At 40.3% G+C, this 20,522-nt stretch overlaps 1 protein-coding gene across 3 annotated transcripts; it reads right to left on the reverse strand.

Annotated features, from left to right (window-relative positions):
• Positions 1-1,824: 1,824 nt before the first annotated feature.
• LOC118172104 (lamin-L(III)-like) lies at positions 1,825-16,430 on the reverse strand. 3 transcript variants are annotated; one of them, XM_035335791.1, is made up of 12 exons: positions 15,909-16,430; positions 11,453-11,609; positions 10,368-10,493; positions 9,280-9,450; positions 8,167-8,292; positions 7,840-8,060; positions 6,732-6,954; positions 5,741-5,848; positions 5,318-5,434; positions 5,120-5,221; positions 4,918-4,988; positions 1,825-2,736 (listed from the first exon to the last, which is right to left on the reverse strand). In XM_035335791.1, the coding sequence occupies exons 1-11, from the start codon at positions 16,274-16,276 to the stop codon at positions 4,947-4,949; spliced, it is 1,761 nt and encodes a 586-aa protein (XP_035191682.1). In that variant the 5' UTR covers positions 16,277-16,430; the 3' UTR covers positions 1,825-2,736; positions 4,918-4,946. The 3 variants fall into 3 exon arrangements, with proteins under 3 accessions (XP_035191682.1, XP_035191683.1, XP_035191684.1); XM_035335792.1 differs by lacking the exon at positions 4,918-4,988 and having other exon boundaries at positions 15,909-16,429; XM_035335793.1 differs by lacking the exons at positions 4,918-4,988; positions 5,120-5,221 and having other exon boundaries at positions 15,909-16,429.
• Between the last annotated feature and the right edge of the window lie 4,092 nt (positions 16,431-20,522).

Here is a 20,522-nt window from a genome sequence, read left to right on the forward strand (position 1 = left end):
CATCTTTGCTCAGTAAATATCACTGTAGTAATGACCAAAATAGTCATCACTCCCAGAGGACTGTGAACTTTTGGCAATTACTCTGAACAAGACAGAGGAGAAAGCAAGGAGAAGGGAATCAAAATCCTTATGGGCAAACTGCATTGAATGCGGCTTCAGTATATCAAGCCCTAGTTGGTCCTACAGTCCAGTAAAGACAACATTCCCTGGAGAGGTAAGAATTTAACATGTGCCACACATGCAGTAACTTTTCCCTATAAGAAGCACAAATAGCCTTTAACCAGCTGTCCAAGCCCTGCTTTTCCTTCTTCTACTGTCTTTGGCCTTGGCTTGCAAATCCTCACAAGAAAGGTAGAGGGCTATTCTTTGTAACTTTTTCTACAGCCTGCTAATTAATTAGGGCACAACAGCACTGATTCTGGACCTGCTCATGCAAAGGAAATTTATTAGGCCTTTCCTAACTTCACAGGTGAATATTTAGTAGTTATAAGAGCAGCAATACAGAAAGTAACTTGTCCTGTCCTAGTTCCTGAATTAAAGTAGCTATGGTGTTCTGAATACAAAGTGTGGAACAACTGTCAAACATTTAAGTATTTACAATTCACAGCTTATTAGATAAATGCCAGACAACTCAGCCTACAGTTGCTATACTTGTGCTTCTGGGGTGGAACAGTAAAAGAGCTATTGCCAAAGTACGTGCATACTTTGAAAGAGTAGAAAAGACTTTAGATACCAACAGCCAAGAAGCAAAGCTGTCATGAACCAGGGTTAGGCACCTACATTTCGCTTAGGTAATTAAGAAATAGCCAGGGGAGAAGAAAGAGAACCATCAATGTAATAGCTTGATCTACCACACCTATTTATATCAAGACAGTAGTTCAAGCATTGCAGTGTTGTCACTTCATACTGGTTTTTGCTTGTTCTGTAAAGAGAAGTCCTCTCATCTGAAATACTTAATACTCTTAAATTCACCACAGTTCAGCTTTACTTGGAAAAGTGAGCGATAAATGTAAACAGGACAGTATGGTCAGTAGGGTATACCAGTGAAAGTTTCTTCAAGCCATCCAGGGACATGTAATGCTTCAGGGTTTTGAGCCACTCAAATAATATTAAAAACAAACCCACTTTTATTATTTACTTGTACATTCATCTTAGACTTTGTTATTTGTAAATGAAAACTCTTTAATAGTAAAAGTTTAACATAAATACAGCAAAGAGAACAGCATTTATTTCTGTATGGGCCTTAAAGTACAACAAAAGTACAACTCTGCTAAAATGCATTAAATCAGCAGTAGTTTTGATGTCTCAAAACCAAACTTTTTTTTAAATAGCTTAAATTAAGAGCATTAAGCCAGTGTAAGGAAAGCCTCACATTAATAACTATCCAAATATAGACCGGATCTTAAAATTCAGAATTTAATATTTTAGCAAGGTAACAGATGCAGCCAGAAACCAGGATTTGGGGAGATCAGCAGTGTCAGCTGCTCAGCCTCTTAACAAGAAGAAAGCTAGACTTCGCATGGCTCATCAAGGCCCTTTCTTCACCATATAGCCAGCAGGTAAGCATTTTTGTAAAAATAAACTAGAGGTAATTGAATACAGGCTGACTACATAGTCAGCAAAGGTTGTGGGTCAACCTTCAGGTGGGCCACAAAGCTATTAAACATAAATTACATACTGGCCAATACATAGTATTACCTCAGCTCAGCTCCCCCACTAGACATACAAATCAGACCTGCAGACTGCCCTTGAGTCAGACAGTTAGCATATAGGGACTCTTAAGAGCAGGTCTTTTTGATGCACCTTTTGCTGTAGTTATTTTTAAAAAAGTTTTACAGCATGTTTTTTTTCCCTAGCCCCTTAGCAGGCTGACATTGAGACCCTTCAGAGAGAGTGCTAATATTGCTAGTTACAGTACCTTCTGTTGGAATGTTTCACATTTGCAGGATGTCTATCCAAGTTAATGTTCCAGCAAATCAGAACTAAAAGCTATGCTGTGATATACTGCATCCAGAAAGATCAAATACTGACATTGGTAATTTCTCTGTACTAGAATACAGAAACAGTACATTTAATCAATGAGAGGAACATTCCACAACTTGCTTTTGATTCCCCCCCCCTTTTTTTAAGCTACAGGAAGTCCTCTAGCAAGTGATCTAGACATCTCGGCATCAGGATCTGAGCAGGAAACATTTCAGAGACCGCTTTTCAGGTGAATGTTTCACTTCAGCCAAGTTTGGACTTGCTGAAAGCCCACGCTGTAGTGTGATCTGGCCCATGTAGTTTCCCACTCAGATGTGAAACAGAAAGTGCCCTTGGAGAAACACCATGTCAGAATACTGAGAAAGCTGAGGCAGCCTCACGCTCATTCTCAATTATTTATCATCCTTCTAGGACATGCATCTAACAGTTTTGTAAACTGCACCCTTTCAGCAGGTCACAGGGACCAGATCCGTGAGTTAGAGTGGAAAGACAACTTCATACAGAGCTTATATTCTACTGCTCTTTATATCAGTGAATCCAAGACAGGGTACAGTTATCAGACGGTAGGAAGTTTCATGTTATGGATGATGTTTCTTACAAAGAGATCAGATGGGAGATTCAAATTCCAAGTTATCTTCTGCAATATCTGAAACTACCAAAACATGAGTCTGCAATGTCACTGGAGATTGAGAAGTTTTCAGATGATCATCTGCGTCCATATTACATGATAGAACAGCTAGGATCCTCATTTTGCTGCAGAAATAGAACAAGACATTAAGCTAATGAGCACGCATACTTACTATTTATTGCTGGCTAAAGACATCTTACCTATTTAATAGTACTTTGTAGATTTAATTACTTATTAACAAGCAAAACAGGTTTTCAAGCATCTTAACTACACTAGATGGTCAGCGGGAAGGAAAGTAAGTTTAAGAGTTTGTGTCCATGCAATACCTTCTTTAATGAAAAGCTATTGAACTATTAGTACCCCGGTTCTGAGGCATCAAAACTTAACCAGAATGCAAATTCCCACTACTCTAGTTAGAACAAGAGCAGAAGCAAAAAAAAAAAAGGAAAAGCATTCCTTAAAGCAAAACATTCTTTGCATCATTTTGCTGCCTGCAAGAAGATAACGTTTTTGGACTAAACTACCATTACTTCAATATTACCTGTGTGGCAGAAGCATAGATGTACTAGTGACATAAGTCTGATAGTAATTCAGCAGATGGAAGAGACATTAATATATGAATAGAAGTATTAGAATGGATTCTTACCATAAGTGGCATACAACTTTATTGTAACATTGCTGATAAAACAGCAGATTAGAGATGTAAAGAAAAATGTTGCTTTTTCTTTCCATCACTGACTGCAGAACAAACATGTTATCAGTCAATTAAAATAAAAATAAAGTCTTTAAAATAATGAAGGAGAGGCCCTAATTTGAAGATGGAGCTTGTATCAGTAAGTCTCTTTAAAACCTAGTTTCCACTGGTACAGCTTCAGCCATTTTGTTTATACTGCATATTAAAAGCCAGAACAGCATTATAGAACATTATTCAGTAACCTAGTAAACATTGTCTTACCCTCCTTCACAGCACAAGAATGTTACAATATTACAAGAATATAGGTATCAAAATCTCCTGACTACAAGTGCTAAGCCAAAGGGTATTATAGTAATAGATTTTTACCCAGATTTTCTGTTCTAAAGAAGGACAAGGAGAGATCTAAGTAGTAAATAACTGCCTGTTATGAGATCTCAGAATACTATCTTTCTGAAAAAAGTGTACTTCCAAGTTGTTTTTAGACAGGTATACATATTATGAAGGCACAGAGGAAGTGGTGAATTTAAGGCCTACTGCAGTAGGTATCAGTTCTCCTTGCAGCTGTGTGGGATCATTTTTAGCAAGATCTGTAACTCAACATGCTGTGTCAGCAGGAGGCAAAGAACAAGTATTTAGCTGGACATTCTCTTTACCTACATCCTTAGTCTACACTAAGAAAGGAGATGATGCTATTTCAAGAAAATCAACTCAAGTAAAATACAGCCTATACTTTTTCAGTTATGATCAATTTAAAGCCCTTCAGCAATAACCCTTCAGAATACTTCAGCAATTAAAAGACCAACATAACAATGTCTAATTACCAAAGTGCATTAGGAGCATTCAAGATACTGAACTTCAGACTCGTGATCAGTCAAAAGCCATTTAGAGAGGCCATGGAGAGTCTTTCACAGAGCATTGCAACATGCAAGTCATAGCCAAAAGGTTCTAGGTGTATGGAAGCCAAAGCATGCTCATTCTATTGATGTATGTTAATTCTGTTAGCATGATCTGCATCTGTACTTAAGTACCATTTGTAAGTATTGAACGGGATATTTAAGACAGAAACAAAGTTGAGATACTTATTTCACAAAGAAAAATAAGAATGATTTCTGGAACCAAGTTGACACTGAAATGCCTCAAACTCATGTTTGAGTTTAAGAGGAGCTCAGCCAGTCAATGTACCAAGACCTTTAGCCTCAGCATTGTCATACTTTTGAATGAAAACATTAGCTTTCTTCGTTGTGAATTTAAGTTGTACACTTAAAACAGTGTCTGAACTTGCTCTCAAGTATCCGTTAAGTCACTTCATCCCACAGAAATAAGATATTTCTAGTTAGTATTTGCATTCTTAACTTGGGATAACAGCCTGCAAGCTTATTCAGTCAGAGAGATGTTTAGATGAAACAGACTTTAAAGAGAGTATTCTTCATTGTTTCAGTAATTAGATGCCAAACAGCTAACACTATTTGATCATATTCAACTAAAAATAAGCAAGATATCAATTCCACTTGTGGTGCAAAGCCATGCAAGCTACACCCTACATAAGACAAGGGACTGAAGCACTACTAATGAAGCAAGCTGAGATGGCAAGCATGATTCTCACTGATCTCACCTGCTAAAGGATGCTCACAGGAACCACTATCATGAAACCAAACAACATTTCTTTTTTCTTCTTCTTTTGGTCTAACATCAAGAAAAATGGTACAGTTGTAGGATATAGATGATACATGGGGAAGTATTTTAATGTAACGACAAATGATTGGCCATTGAATAATTTTTTTTGAAAGCATACATTTAAGTTTCAGGCAGCTTACCTGAGATGGAAGCTCCATTTCACTTTCAGTTACTTCATACTCATCATCTTGCTCACCACTTTCTTCTCTAGGTACATGCATTAACTTCCTCTCTGCTAGTTCCTACAATACAATTAAGTCACCACCAAGAACGCTCAAGTGTTAAGGCACAGCAAACAAGTTTAGTATTAGGACAGAAGAAGCTAGCAACTCACTTACCTCACCTTCATCTGTGACAAGAGTAACACCGATATTATACCCACTTCCCCAAGACTTCTGAGACTTCCAGACCAGATCACTAGGACCTGGGCTTACACCAGCAGCTGCACCCCAGATCTGCAACAAGTTCAAAGTGAGCTTTTGAAGATTCTTATTTGTAGTTGGATTAGAACTCAGAACATATAAAACTCCAAGTACTCTTAATACTAAGGATACCCAGTAATAGAAACTGAACTCCAGATGAAGTTCTTGCAAGGATTTTCTCATCTTTCTCTCCACATGAAATAAGGATTTTAGTTCTTTAGGCACTTACAGCAGGATCAGGAAAATCAGGTAATTTAGTTTCTCTTACTACACAGTTCTCTGTTGCCAACTAACACAACAAGAACAAGGGTCTTTAAGTTTTATGAAACCACTACCTACCGTAACTACTTGGCCTGCCTGAAGAGTGAACCTTGAAGGGAATTTGTATGTTACATCTGATACACTTTCAAGATGTCTTCTCAACACCCATCCATGTAGTGGCTGATCCTGTGGGATAAGAAATTTCTCTCAGCATTACAGATCAACACAACATCATAAAAATGCAAGGTGCTTTCCAGCTTCAAGGGTTATTTAATCCCTCTCCTGTAGTGTGGAAGAATCTATAATCATTTCTGAAGCTGCCTTCAAATTCCCAGTGAAGTCTCCCAGTATTTTCTTAGGGTTAATCTTAATCCCATAATTTTAGGCATATCTATTCTTGCCTTCTGTTTAAGAAAGATCATGTTCTTACCAGGGAGATTCTGGTAAATCAAGTTGGTCACACCCATCTCTAAGTCAGACTGTATGTATATAAGTATAAGCTATAATATACATAGTGATCTGTGAAGGTTTAAGGTAACTTAGGCTGACATAAGTGCCTAAGCTTCCAGCCACAAGTTTTGAAGCTCTGATAATTCTAATGATTCTTGATTTGCAGACTAAAGTAGTTGAATTATCTACCTGATTAGAGAAGCCCTCTCTACATTTAGATGCTAACCTTTTATCTGCTGTAAGCATTTTTAAGCAGCAAGCTGTCATTCAGTTTACTAAAACCTTATTTACCATATGTAGTACTTCCAGTACTGCTACCCTGAGCCTAATGAGAAATCTTATGGTAGGCTTCTCGATCATGGAATCCACTGCACCTCCCACAAAAGCATCTCCCAAACAGCCCTGTGAACAGGACACCTGCAGTACCAGTTGCTCCTCTCTTGAGATTAACCAAGGTAGTCAAAGAAAGGCTTAGAAGGCCTTCCCTTTCTAAGTAGTTTGACAGTACTTTTCTCCCATCTCATCATCCTTCTCTATTGCCATCTCTCACCAGTAAATTCACAAGCAGTTATACTTGGTAGTGAAGGCAGTGTAGAACTGATTGAGTACAAGTACCTACTTCATTAGAGTTGTTTTTAAGCCTGACAAATTTCCCATCTGCATCAATTTCTTCAATAGATATATTTCCTGCAGATGAAGCATGCTGAACAGTCTTAAATCCAGGACTGTGTTCCCTCTTTTTTGCTTTCATTTTCCTTTTTTTCCCATGCAGGAACCGTCGCTCTTGACTTGTTGCTTGAGTTGCAGTGCTGCGTGAGGATGGACTAGGTGACAGCTTTAGCCTAAAAAGGAGTCAGATAACATTCACTAGAATATCTAACACGCTTATTCCTCCTTGCTCTTCCCAGAATAACTAAGTCTAACAGCTTCTTAAATTCAAGGTTTCCATGAAGTCTTGAATAAAAGATTTTATTTTCACTGGCAAGAGTAACTTAGTAAGTAGCTTATTAAGTTTGGAACACAGCCCCATACCTAGAGTTCTGAGCAAGCTTATATTGATAAGAAATTATTCCCAATTGCAATAAGTATTAATTTAAAGTCTCTACAGACACTTTTTTAGTGGAAGTTAAATTTCTGACCCTTCCTAGCATGTACTGAGAGTTCACACTGTTCTCAAACTGCCTGGATAACCAGGAGCTAATATGATTTCCCAGATTCATTCATGCACACAGCCTAAAACATTGATGCTTCAGTTGCTAAATAGACTTGAGCTATCTAGGTACAGATTAAAACCTGCACAGAATTACTGTACCCCTATAAACTATGTGCCCCAACCGTTTTGCAAAAATTTAATACCCAAGTAGAAATGACAGCACCTAACCCTGGTGGATAAGGGAGAAAGAAAAGCTGGTTTAGGCTTGAACACTTTGATACAGCTCTGGGATTTAGCACAAAGCTTTGAAAAAGTTTGATTCTAGGGAGGGATATCTAATGGACCTTGGAACTTTCAGTTGGATTTGTCAAGTTATTTCATCTTAGTACACTGTACGGTAGATGTGGGATATAAACACCATTTATCTACCAGTTATAATTAAAGACTGGAATTGTGGTACTAATTGCACATTTAGTATTTGTATCTTGTCTCTTCTACATTCTGAAGAATATACTGTTAGTGCAGAGATCATGGATGGAGCAAGTCCTCATCTGAGGATCTTGTCATAGCCTACCTCTGTTCCTCTCCTTCCAGCATCTTTCTGTAGGCATTTATTTCCAGATCTAGAGCCAGTTTCACATCTAAGAGATGCTCATATTCTTCCAACTGTGCTTGTACCTGCTGCTGGGCTTGTGCTATTTCTTCCTCTTTTTCAACCATACGCCTTCGATGTAGATCACGATCATAGTCCAGCGCCTCCTGTAGCTCCCTTATTTTGTTCTCCAAAGCAGAATTCTAAAATTGAGAGGAAAAAAAATCAATTAAATTCTAACTGAAATTTAGAGAAGAAAGCACGTTATTTTGAGTTGGGTATTTAAGGATATACAAGTGTAGATAGTACCTGGCTTTGATATTGATTAACTTGAGATGTCAGAGTATCAACTCTCAGCTTTGTTTCCATTAGCTCCTCCCGAGCAGCATTGGCAAGGTCACTATTTCTTGCTGCAGAAAGCTGGGCGTTCTCCACCTATGGATAAGTCACTGTTAGTAAAGAGTTGCTTATGACCATGTATTTTAAAAAAGGAAGGAAAACCAAGTGATTTCCAGCTGTTACATCTGGAAATAGTTGTGTTTTACTTAAGTGTGCAGATACCAATAAAGTCTAGGCCAGAAAGCTTTTCATTGCTTTTCAGGGAGGTTTACATGAGTTTGACATTCACATCAGAAGAAGTCAGCAATAATCAGGTAGGGAGAGGCACTGGATTAAAATACAAGGTCTTCATACATTTATAACTGAAGGACAGATACAAAGTAAATTGATTCTCCAGAAGAACAATGGAGAATGCTTGGAAATTGCTTGTCAAAGCATGAAGCTAGAGGATACTAGGTACGCTTAGAGAACTATTGTTCTTCCCCAGAGTTCTGTTACTGAACAGCTCCTGCATCACTGAGCTACTTCTAGAGCAAGTCAATCTTAAAGAAAGTCAATCTTCCAAGAAAGGAAAAAACCATGCAGTGAAATATAGTCATGTTACTACAAGAAATACAAGGTTTTCCAATAGAGACCTGGACAGAATTATACAAGTAAATTCACTAAGTTGGCACACAGAGAAACCCGAAAGAACTATGAAGCAATAAACACATCTGCTTGAGGAGTGGATCATGTGATTCTGCACCGAATATTAAAGACAGCTTAGCATACCAATACAGCACACTGCAACCAACCCACAAACTCCTGGGATCTTAACTACAACTGTATAAGAAAAGTATTAATTTTACCTGGATGCAAGGCTAATATGGGGAAAAAAGACTGTACTAAGTATTGGTGGCATTAAGTTCTGTCAAATTTGACACTTCTGAAATTCCACCCTAACTGTAGTTACTCTTCATATTTACACCTAGAAGCTGTGCACTAAGTGTGAGGGCTCAATCAGTTGCTTATGGTAGTGTGACTTTAATGATATTAAGTTGCAGAGAATTCATTTTACTGGCTTTTTTTTTTTTACAGACTCACTTTTGCACGGAATGTTCGCTCCAGCTCTTCTTTGTATCCTTGAATTTGTTCTTCTTGCTGTTTTCTGAGCCCCTGCAGAGCATCTGAGAGCTTACTTTCAAATTCTCTCTGATGGCCAGACTCTATTTCTGACATCCTGCTTTCATGGAGTCTTTTTGTCTCCTTGAGTTCCTAGGAGAAAATTTTTCAGAGAATAAGCAAACTAAAACAGTTTGAGACTGTGGATGTACTGTACCAGCTTAGTAAGTCATTCAGTACTGAAGCAGTTTTGTCATTGACTGCAAGGTAATTCATCTTATTTCGAGCTTAAATATTCATCCATTAGGTCAGGTACTTACACCTCACTAGCTGTGCTGGGTTGCTTGGCTTCCTCATTGCCAACATTGCTTAAACTGCAATGCAGTAATCTGTATCTAATTTGGAGACTAATTCTTTGAACTGGATGAATTTATCTGCTTTTCTTTAGCTTAGAAGCATGTGTGCATGTGCTTCAGCTTCTTTAAGCAATGTTACTTCAACTATTCTTGAATTATTCAAGAACAGCAGCTGGGTTAGAGAAATTGGAGTTTTATCACTTAAACCACACACTGAGATTCCTTCCAGAAGGAAGTTGGCTTGCATTCACTTTTTTTTTTTAAGTTGTATGTCATATACTGACTTCACATGCAACACTTATCAAAGGTGCTTTGTAACCTTTAAGGCAGTAGGGAACATAAGTTGCTTATTAAGAGAGGTTTGATTTCAATTATTTTAGGCTTCTAGCAAACACCTGGAATCATTTATTTCAACTGTAATATGTGCACTTTCAATTACACAAAGTAGTACATTAGTAGTTAGCTTCAGAAATGCATCCTTAGAAAGTTCTCGTATTCCAGCTATCTATTGGTACTATGCCAGTTAGCATAAGGTTGTGTACTTTCCTGAAGTCTTCCTAAGTTAGACAGATTTTATTGGCTGATGGACTGTCATAGGTTGACTCAGCTAGTTACCTTTTTAAGGATAACATACAACTTAACATTGCTTTTAAGGGCATCCAGGGGACATGGACAATTAAAAATATATATTCTCGTTAATAAGCTAAAACTTACATCTTCATGAAGGTGCTTCTGGAATGTCATTTGTTCCTGTATTGATTTCATGTGATTTTCCAGGTCCACCCTTCTCAACATTTCATTGTGAAGATGCTTTTTGGCATCTTCCAGTGACAGCTTCAGCTAGAACAGAAAGACATAGGGATGAGCAAAATTAAGCGATCGCTCTTCCAAACTAAGATGACCATCTTATTACAGGTTATTCAACTTCATTCCTACAGCTATTAAAACATGTTGCTTAAGTGAAGTTTGATGGTTTTAAGGTCTATTTCAGTGGGGTCCAGCATGTTTGCAACAAAGAACCCTATTAATCATTACATAGACCAGATTTCCAAGAAGGTTCGCAGCCCTTCATCCCACCAGCTAGTTTTTAACCACTTATTTCAAGTCTAGAAAATAGGTTTCTGATGAATCAATTGCAACATTCATACACATTCTTCCCTTCTGCATTACTAAGTACTCCAAACTTCTCCCTTATTTTCCATATCACTTGATTAATACTTAAGAAGGAGAAAACTCCAACAATGGCTTTACTATATTGACAAACTCTTAGAAGTTGTCAGTACTGGAGTGTGCCACTTTTATGATACAAGTTCTCTAGTTTTCATCTTAAAGACCCTAAAGTAGCTCCATAATCATGGTAAAGCATGAAGATACTGTGTGGTAATACACTGGTAGAGTAGCAACTCAAACAGCAAAAGAGCCTACAAGAAGTAGTCAGCTCTTGCTTGTTCTACCTAGATTTAAGCACAGTAAAGCAGGGCCCATCAAATCTTCCATTTGCTACAGAGGCTACAGCAGTTCACATTTCAACTTAGTTCATCGTTAGAACAAAAATCATTACAGACTATGGTCATGGAATAGAATTAAAAGTACTTACAACAGATAGAAGTTCTAATGGATCAACTATTAGCAGCATTTGCTTTCAGCAAGTTTGAAGAAACCTTTTGTCCACCTGTAATTGTCATAGGTGACAGCCTTTGACTGCTTTTACATTTAATTCTCAACTAACTAGTTTGGGAAAAGACAAGCAAAAGCTTCAGGAGCAACAGTAAAGTTGAAATTCCAGGAACAAGTCTTACAGTGACTACTTGATCCTTTAATTCACGAAGGTCATTTTCCAAACTTCGGTTCTGATTCAAAGCTGTTGCTAAATCAGCTTCCTTTGCATTCAGCTGAGCATCAAGGTCTCTCATACGAGCCTGTGCCAGGTTTAAGTCAGCTTCTTTTTTTGAATTCCTGCAAGTGAAAGTTTTACACTCATAAGTTACAGCTGGTGAGGGAGAAAAATTTGCTTTCAGTGTGTTTACCTTTATGGGGGTTTGCAGTTGAACTAAAACAGAAGAAAGGTTAAGAGTTGTGCTGAGAGCACAGGGTAGGCTCTAAGGAACAAACTAGACCCTCAGAGAAGTATCATTTGTTTAACCAGAAAGATTTCTGACCCGCTTTCCAGCTCATTGTGAGTGAACTCTATACAGAATCCAGCTATTTTCCACAGCACTACCATCAGGAAGGGAGTAACAGCACAGGTCCTTTCTCCGCAGGGACACACTAGTCACATTCAAAGCCAGCATTCACTGGACTGCACTGACGTGCCACTGCTGAACTCCTGACACAAAAACCTCCTTTCAGCAGCAAAGGCAGCCACCAGCTTCCTGGCGAGGTGCCTGTTGCCACCTCAGTACACGCTTGCTGTGGCAGAGAGCCCCATACAGCCCACCCCCCACGGGATGCACGCGCTGCACAGGGAGGCCACCACACTGTCTGAGGGCATGCAGGCCAGGTGCGAGCAGTTCAAGGCCTGCTCTCCTGAGGCAGGGTGGCAGGTGATGCTAGTCACAAATGATGGTGGAGTGCCCCCTCCTCCGCAGCTGAAGGCAGAAAGCAGCTCCAGCTGCTGGGGCCTTTTCCCATCTGAAAACCAGATGGGGAAGGTCCCTCCACAGCACTGAAGGAGTTCTGGCCCCTGAGGGTGCTGCCCTGGCACACAGGCCCTGTCAGCCCTGCTGCCTCCAGTCCCCAGCTCCTGCCACACATCTCCATGCAGACCACCCTGCTCTCACAGCATGGAGAACCTCCTTGTGAGAGTAACTTTCCCCTCAGGTAGAATCACAAATTCTCCCCTCCTTCATGCCTTGGCAGAGTTATGGGGTGAGACCAGCTTTGCCTTCAGAAAGCCATTTCCTTTCAATCACCTTTTGCAAATGCCCAATTACAGAGCCTTTGGGTACCTTCTGGATGGCCAAAGTAGTTTTTTTTTTTTTTAAAAAAAAAATTGGCACCACAGCAGGAAAGTAGTGAGCCCACAGTGAGCTCCTGTCTGAGGAAAAAGGGGTGACAACTCCCCAGACTGCTCTAATGCCAGGTTAATACTAGCACTCAGTTACCTGACCTACATCCAGAGTCCGAGTTCCTCCTCAAAACTCCTATTTGACATTTTAAGGAGTAAAGAATTCATTTTATTTTAGCAAAATTCGTTCTGCCAAGTGGCTAAGTTGTGATAACTCATACAATGAGTTTTCCAGTTGATAACTGAGCAGACTAGTTGGAGGAAGTCCAAAGTCATTCTACAGGAGTGATGGGCTCTAGAAAGCATAGAATACAGGAATATATTGGAAAAAAGTAAGAATTGTTTAGTCTAGAGAAGAGAAAAGTGACAGGAGACATAACAGTCTTTTATGTATGTAAAGACTGCTGCAGAGAGGAAGGGAATCTGTTTTCCATGTCTGTTGTGGAAAAGGCAGGAAGTTGTAGGCTTAAATTGCAGGGAGAAATATTTGGGTTAGATGTTAGAGAGGAAGCTAATAGTAGCTCAGAAGTGAAGTACAATGCCTAGGGAGATTCTGGAATCTCCATCATCTGGAATTTGAAAAGGGTTACACAAACATCTGCTGGAAGTAATGCAGGTATGGTTGGTTCTAACACAGGCTGGGGGTGAGAAGGGTGGGGGTGTGGGGCTAGATCAGGTTCTTGCTTGAGGCCTTTTCTAGGCCTGCTATTCAGACATCTGTTGATGGTCTCTATACTTTGTGACCATGACACAAACAAATCTTTTGCTAGTAGAGAGTATTTACTCTTTACTGAGAGAGTCTAGGAAAAGAGTAACTATTGTAGTAACAATAGAAAGATTGTGTTGTAATTCTCCCTTATATTTAGTTTTCTTTTTCTAGGTATTAATTTAGCCACTTGGGATATCTTCTGGTACTTGTATTTATTTTAGGTATTGGTTATGATATTAAGTAGTTATTAATGTACACATTATTGACAGTATTGACTGTTTCATCTTATTGTAATTTTTTTTGCAATCATCTAAGTATGCACAAGAGTAAGACTCCATTAGTGTTTTTATATCTATTGCTTGATAGTCCATGTTCTTAACACAGGCCTTGACAGTCAACTTCAGGTTTCCTATATTCTTTCCTGACAGCTTTTTTTCAGAAAACTCTTTAATGAGTCATTTCATCTTTCAGAAATTTATCAAAGTCTGGCTTTCATGCAAAGGGATAACCAAGGCATTGACTATCCATTGACTATCGTATTTCCTATAAATTAGGGTGTCACATGTTTGACCTGAGCTTTTAGTGAAATTATTTAAATTCTCCAGGTACATTCAAATCATGTCAGCTTGTTAAGACTAGAGGACACTAACAGCACATGACAAATTCACTCTTAGCTTCAGATTGCTAGGTTCAATAGTGAAACATGTTAGTTTCTTCATAAGAAAGTACTGTTCTCATCTTTATCTGTAGTGCTACTGTTCTTGCTTTGACCTTCCTCTGTCTCTAAATTCAACCAACTGATATGCTTAACCACAACTCCTCTTTCCAAAGCATCTTTGGCCTACTTCCAATTACAACTGTTTAAGGAAAAAAATGGAATGCAAACATAGTTGATTGTTGCTGAAGGTTTAAAACTCTTCACTAGTGATTAATAAGAGTCAACGGTTAACACTGCAGGGAAGTTATCTAGTGACATTCCATCCCATAAGAGTTCCAGGTTATTTAAAGGATATATATAAAGGGCATGATACACTCAAGGTAGTTTGTTCCAAGTCATCTGAGACATTTGCAGTTAGACAGCCCAGATAAAAAGCACTCAGTATTAGAACTTCAGTCTAGTCCTTCCAAAAAGCGTGTACTATGCATCCTTCCTCATGGATTGTAAAGTTAACAACTTTAAAACCTAGTTACTCTAAATAAATAAATTTGTCCAGAGAATTACATACCTACCAAGCCTAAAGGTTTATAAACAATGCTGCTGTGTTATATGAACACAAAGAGTAGCAGAAAAATTTCAGAACTGGCATTAGCCTTCCCTGCTCACTGTCCAATCCAGTGACTGGTTAGACTTATGAAACAAATTTATGAGCTAGAACACAGCATGAATGAGGCAAGACCAATAACTTCCAAGCAGCTGAAAACAGAAGCTTGGAGTAAAACTGTTTTATTTCCAAGTAGAACAGCTACTTAAGTCCTTCTGAACCCGTAGAAACCAGTATTTGTTTCATACTATAAATGTTAGAAGGAAAAGTTAGTGCCTACAGGTGCTATGATAATAGCTCATAGCAAGATTGTGTATGTTCATGGGCATGCAAGTTACTGCAAGCTTGTATTACAATAGGTCATTAAAGTAACTAGCAATGCTAGTTACTTGTATATATCCATATATACTGGTATATATCTAAACAGGATGTTTGCTGTGTTAACATTTGTTCCCTGCCCTTCACTACTCATCTCCTACAAAGTATTTTGATCACGCTTATGTTGGACCATCCCCTTGTTTCAGGCCTGGGGAGACTAGACAACAAGGAGATTCCAGGCACAGGATACACTGCTCATGAGACTAAGTCTGAAGTGGCAGGTGGTTCATCCCAGCAATGTGTAAATTAAAATGGAAGAGCCGCTAGGACAATCTCTATGCATTACCAGCCTGCACAAGGTAAGTTGCTCTGCTTATAGGACCATCTAGAGGGAAATGCAGAGAGAAGGTAGTGCCTGAACTACAAAGCTCAAAAGAGATGTGAGCAGACTCCATATAGTGACTTACCTCCCCTTCCACTATAGCTTCCTAGATGCTTCCCAGCATTTCTTGAGTGCTTATTAAACACAGGTGCAGTACCAACTCAGTCAGCTCTGCTTTCAGGCAGGGCTATGCACAGGCCTTCCAGCATCCTGAACTCTGGCAGCATCCCATTCCCATTACAAGGGAGCTGTGAAGCAGCCCAGCAGCACTGGAGCAGGAGGCACTCACAGCAGTAACCCCACCACATACCCAAGGGACATACATTAGGGCTTCTCCAAACCTACACCACACCAACTTCAGTGCTATCCACACCTCTGGGGTCTCATCACCACCAAGACCTGGCCACTCTTGTGGCTCTGAGCCCTCCCTCTCAGAGGCACAGGTCCTGGTAAGCAGCAGCACCTTCTCCTCACCCCATGGGAGAGCCCCGATCATGAAGGCAGCCCTGGGAGTGTCTCCCACGGTGCAGGGCCCGCTCGGGGCCAGGCAGGAGCGGCGGGACGGCCAGACACCGACCTGCTGTGCAGCTGCCGGTGCTCCTCGCCGATCTTGCCCAGCTCCACCTGCAGCGTGGCCCGCTCGATGGCGATATCGTCCAGCGCCCGGCGGGCATCGGCCAGCTCTGCCTCGTAGTGGAGCCGCAGGCAGCCCAGCTCCCGACCGCTGCTAGCCTCCTGCTCGGCCAGCCTCTGCCGCAGCGCCGACTGGTCGGCCTCCAGCGCCCGCATCCGCTCGATGTAGGCGGCCAGGCGGTCATTGAGCTGCTGCAGCTCCTCCTTCTCCTGCAGCCGGGTGAGCCTCGTCGGGCTCAGCGGAGTGGAGGCAGCCCCGCGGCCGGCGGAGCGGCTCCCTCCGGCCGGTGTAGAGGACAGAGCCGTGGCCATGGCAGCCTCCGCCCGGGCCTCCCCGCTCCCGGGCCTCCCCGCCGCTGTCGCCGCTACCGGGCCCGCCCCGCAGCCGCCGCGTATAAATAGCAGCCAGCTGCCGCCGGGGAGGGTGGGCAGCTTAAAGGGCTACGGCTGCACCCCCCACTCCCCTGTGCCACCGCTTCGCTAAACCACGTATCTATTTATTTATTTATTTATTTATTTATTTTAGCTGTTTTTTCACACATGCTTCGCTGCCTCTCATCAGCCCAATGGTGCCGCTCGGGGAGGGCGGGGAAGGAGCTGTTGGGATGCTCACAGCAGCTCGGTGCTATTGAACAAGGTCAGGGTAACAAAATCCCAGATTGAGGCAGATGCATCACAGCTGCAGTGAAGCTGGCGCGCCGGCACGCCGCCCTATCTGCGCTCTGCCTGTTCTGTCTGGTTTTTGCAGTTTGCTCAGCTGATGGAAACAGGCTAGGACCCTCCGCTTGTTTGTGGGCGATTCTAGCTTTTAGTTTCAGCTGCGGTGGCTGTCAGGCATCCCAGCGCTACAGGGTTTCATATGAAAGCTGAAGTAGCATGTGAAAAAGAGGGAATGTCATTAAGGCAAACATGAGAAGCAGCCTGCAAAAATATACGTTAATTACATTTAAAAAAAAGTCACTGTACAATAAGAAAGATTTTTCAGCACCTGTCATGTGTTAGTTGCCATTTTTCTTCAATATCTAATAAATTTATCATTTTCATTTTCACTTACATTTCTGAGAGCAAGTGCTGTGCCCATCTTCATGAGTACGAGCATTAGAATCTCTGAACATTCACGACTGTAAATTATAGTGTTTGTCGCAGCAGTTACAAGAAACTTTCCTTGAGAGTTTAGCTTAGGTTGATGTTATTTCCTATTTCCTGCCCAGAGGAACAGCCTTTGCCCAAACATACACCATCTGAGCAGTCAGGAAGCATTTTGGTTATGTTTAATTTTTAATTTTTATTATTTTTCTTTTCCCTGTCTATGTCCTAGGCCTATATTCTGTGTTATGTTTAGATGGCTACATAGCTATGCAAAGTGACACTTCTAAGTTGCTGACGAGTCCCAGAGGTGCCAAAAGTCATTAGATGCTACAAGATCACAGTGGAAGCATCTCATATTCTGTTGCTGCTTACTTCCAGCGTGGTTGCTAGTGAAGCACCAGTCACTAAGCCAGTCTGAGTGTGAGCTGTTCTCCTACAACTGTGGTGCTGTCAGGAAGCAAGCTATACTTTCAGTATGCAGTGGCTGATCTATGATCTATTTGAATGTTCCTCTTATGCCTTCTGCATCTCTTTGACCTTTACAGTTTTATTGTATACACGCAGATGAACTCCTACTCTTACAGTCTAAATTGTATCAGTTGCACTCTCCAAAATACAGTTCTGATGCCTTGTCATCATCTTAGCGTTCTCTAAAAGATGGATTTTATGAAAATTGTAGAGATGAATTCTAACTTCACGTTTTAGGTCCTGAGACACATGACATGGGAGAACAACATAGTTGGCCCCAAGATTGTAGGTAGGGATTTTAGACTTAGGTTATGTATATCCCTGGATACAAAGTTATACAAAGTAGATGAGGGAATAGAAGAAGACATGGATGTTCATCAAGATTTGGTTCTGAACTTCATTACACATTTGCACAAAAACCATTTCAATGCTGCAAGTATATCTAGCAGAGTAATGGCATATGGCCAGACTGAGCTCCTCTGGTTCTTGTCCTAGCAATAGCATCAGGAAATTCTTTTCTGCAAAGCAGTTCCAGTTTTTCCTATTTTGTTGTAATGAGTACTTGTTTGTTTTTCATTGTCAGTAGAAAGCTCAATTTTTATTTATTTATTTTTTTTTTTTAAAGTATGACTTAAATCTGAGTATGTACCTCTAAGATGAAGATGAGTATGTCTGAGGGTATGCTTAGGCTTTGAAACTTCAGTCCTCTAAAGGAACACTGAGGTCGTATGTCATTGTCACGTTTGGACGGGCCAGCTGTTCAAATACAATTGTATGGTTTTGGAACAGATGCAGAACAAAGAAAGAAATCTGCTATTCTAAGAATATTTTCCTTGCCTGCCAGGGCTTTGTAATAGTGCAAACAAAAACAGCTGAAAGAAATGGTTCAAATGTACTCTGAGCTACTTTTATCTATCTTGCTCTTCACATACTCTCCCTATGCAAGAACAGAAGAAGGCATCTTAAGCAGTGTGAAATGGAAGTCAGTTACTGGTTCTTTTCTTTCCAACATTTTTTCTGAATTTTTCTTTGATTAAGACTTTAGTCTGTAATGTTTAGACCACAAATGTAGCTGTGGAATTTCTACAGAGATAAGCCTGTGCCATATTTTCCTACTGTTCCTAGTATAAAGATGTCAGGAATATGTTACGATTATTAAAAGATATCAAAGGTATCGGGAAAAAATGTAGGAAAAGGCTAATATCTCAGACTAAAGCATAGTAAAACTGTTCTACAAATAATCTATTTGTAAGAATATGTAGATATAGGAAATTTGGACAGTCTTGGTAGCTTCCATAATGTCAGAATTAAGAAAAATAAAATAAAAACATGTGGACGTATTTTGAGTATCCTAATCAGGTTTTGATCTTGAACTGGTAAAACTAAGTGGGGAAAAAAAAAACACAATAATACGGTAGTAAAGTGAAAACCAGGAAAACATCAAGTAAACTTTTTGCTGTCCTTTCCCTTACATGTCTGCTAACCAGTTCTATCCATGTGTCAGCAATCTGTCAGTATGGGCTCCAAAATGCTGTCAGGGCTCTGAGTACACTAATATGTCTTAACAACCTTCACCAGCATCAGCTGGGGCCACCCACACCTCCTGGGTGCAGGAGCTCCATTTAAGATCAGGCCTGGAAGATGATCCTTCTTCCAGCTTTGTCATGGTTATGCCTGACTATGGCTATTATCATTTTGGGGATTGGCTTTCTGATTTGGAGCTTTATTTGGTTTTATTTTATTTTGTGATTTTAAATCTATTTGCGCTCTTTGTTCATCATGGATGTTATCTCTAGCCTTCCTGCCTGCTTTGCTTAGGAGCAAAATACAGGATAGGGTCCTGGGGGAGGGTGCAGTTCCTGGGCTGCTGGCCTTGCTATCTGACTTGGCTCTCCCTGTTCCAAAGCAGCTGTTTTTTCCTACTTCTGGGATGGCAAGATGTTGGTGCAGCAAAATGCTGCAGACTCTAGTAAGGCCACATCAGTTGATAGAAATAACATTTCTGTTTAGGTGTTCTCTGTGACTTGATACAGATAACTGTGACTTGTTAACTGTTTGAGTTCATGTGTACTTCTCAAGCGTTAAATACTTTTAGTAAGCAGAGAGGTCTGACTATGTAAAAAATATCATGATGTCAAAATGTAGGTATAGGTGCAGGAGTCAGCGTGCACAACAGAACCTTTTTAGTCTTTCAGTGCTTTTCTTTTTCTGGGTCATTCTTCTCTTTAAGCCATGTGTCTCATCCTAAGCATCTTTTGGAAACAAAGCAAGGTGTCACTGGACAGCCTTCAGCCTTCAAGCAGTCTGTGTATATAATAGTAGTGTTAATTCAAATGGTATTGCTCTGATGAATTAAAACATATGAATAAGCACTTTGCCAGGCAGTTTGTTTACAGACAGATGTTGGTGGCTCATGCAGGCCTGCAGCTGAAGAAGTCAAATCGAGTCCTGTTAGCCTGATAATGCTTAGAGGCTATTGCCAACAGCTGTAGAGGAGATGTGAAGTCTCCATGAGAAAATTACTGATCACTGAACAGAAAGGTGAATGGATAATTAATGTTTCTGTATCATTGGCAATAATATATGCAGATGGTCAGAACACGCATCTACACAAGATGGCCTCCTGTGCAATACCTCAGCATATGCACCTACTTGCCTAGCTAAATTAAGCAGGACAAATCTGTCAGCTTACAGTGGTTTTTGCCTGTCCTGGACAACAGCCTTCCAACAGTTGGCAGTCAGTAAAGAACTAGAAACAGCATTCAAACTGTTCATGAAATTATTTTTGGCATTAGTGTATGCAGAAGTAAACAATAGAAATTTTTTGGTAAAACATGATATATGGAAAATAGACCTGATTGCAATGTTTTCCAGGTGATGCCCGATAAGCTTGTTAGGCTGTCTGTTTCCAGTTGTCAGCGACCAAGTTTGTTCATGTCTGAATGCAGAGAAGCTGCAACTATGCACATCTTACACTGGAATAGTCAAGACCAGAATCTGA

Source organism: Oxyura jamaicensis, chromosome 10 (genome assembly GCF_011077185.1).
Source record: "Oxyura jamaicensis isolate SHBP4307 breed ruddy duck chromosome 10, BPBGC_Ojam_1.0, whole genome shotgun sequence".
Taxonomy (NCBI): Eukaryota; Metazoa; Chordata; class Aves; order Anseriformes; family Anatidae; genus Oxyura; species Oxyura jamaicensis.

Excerpts from the sequence above, each read along its gene's own strand:
- LOC118172104 (XM_035335791.1), bottom strand. The coding sequence starts at position 16,276 with ATGGCCACGGCTCTGTCCTCTACACCGGCCGGAGGGAGCCGCTCCGCC. Across the intron at positions 9,451-10,367 it reads AGAAGCACCTTCATGAAGAT|GAACTCAAGGAGACAAAAAG; the intron begins GTAAGTTTTAGC and ends ATTTTCTCCTAG. Across the intron at positions 6,955-7,839 it reads CTGGAAGGAGAGGAACAGAG|GCTAAAGCTGTCACCTAGTC; the intron begins GTAGGCTATGAC and ends ACTCCTTTTTAG.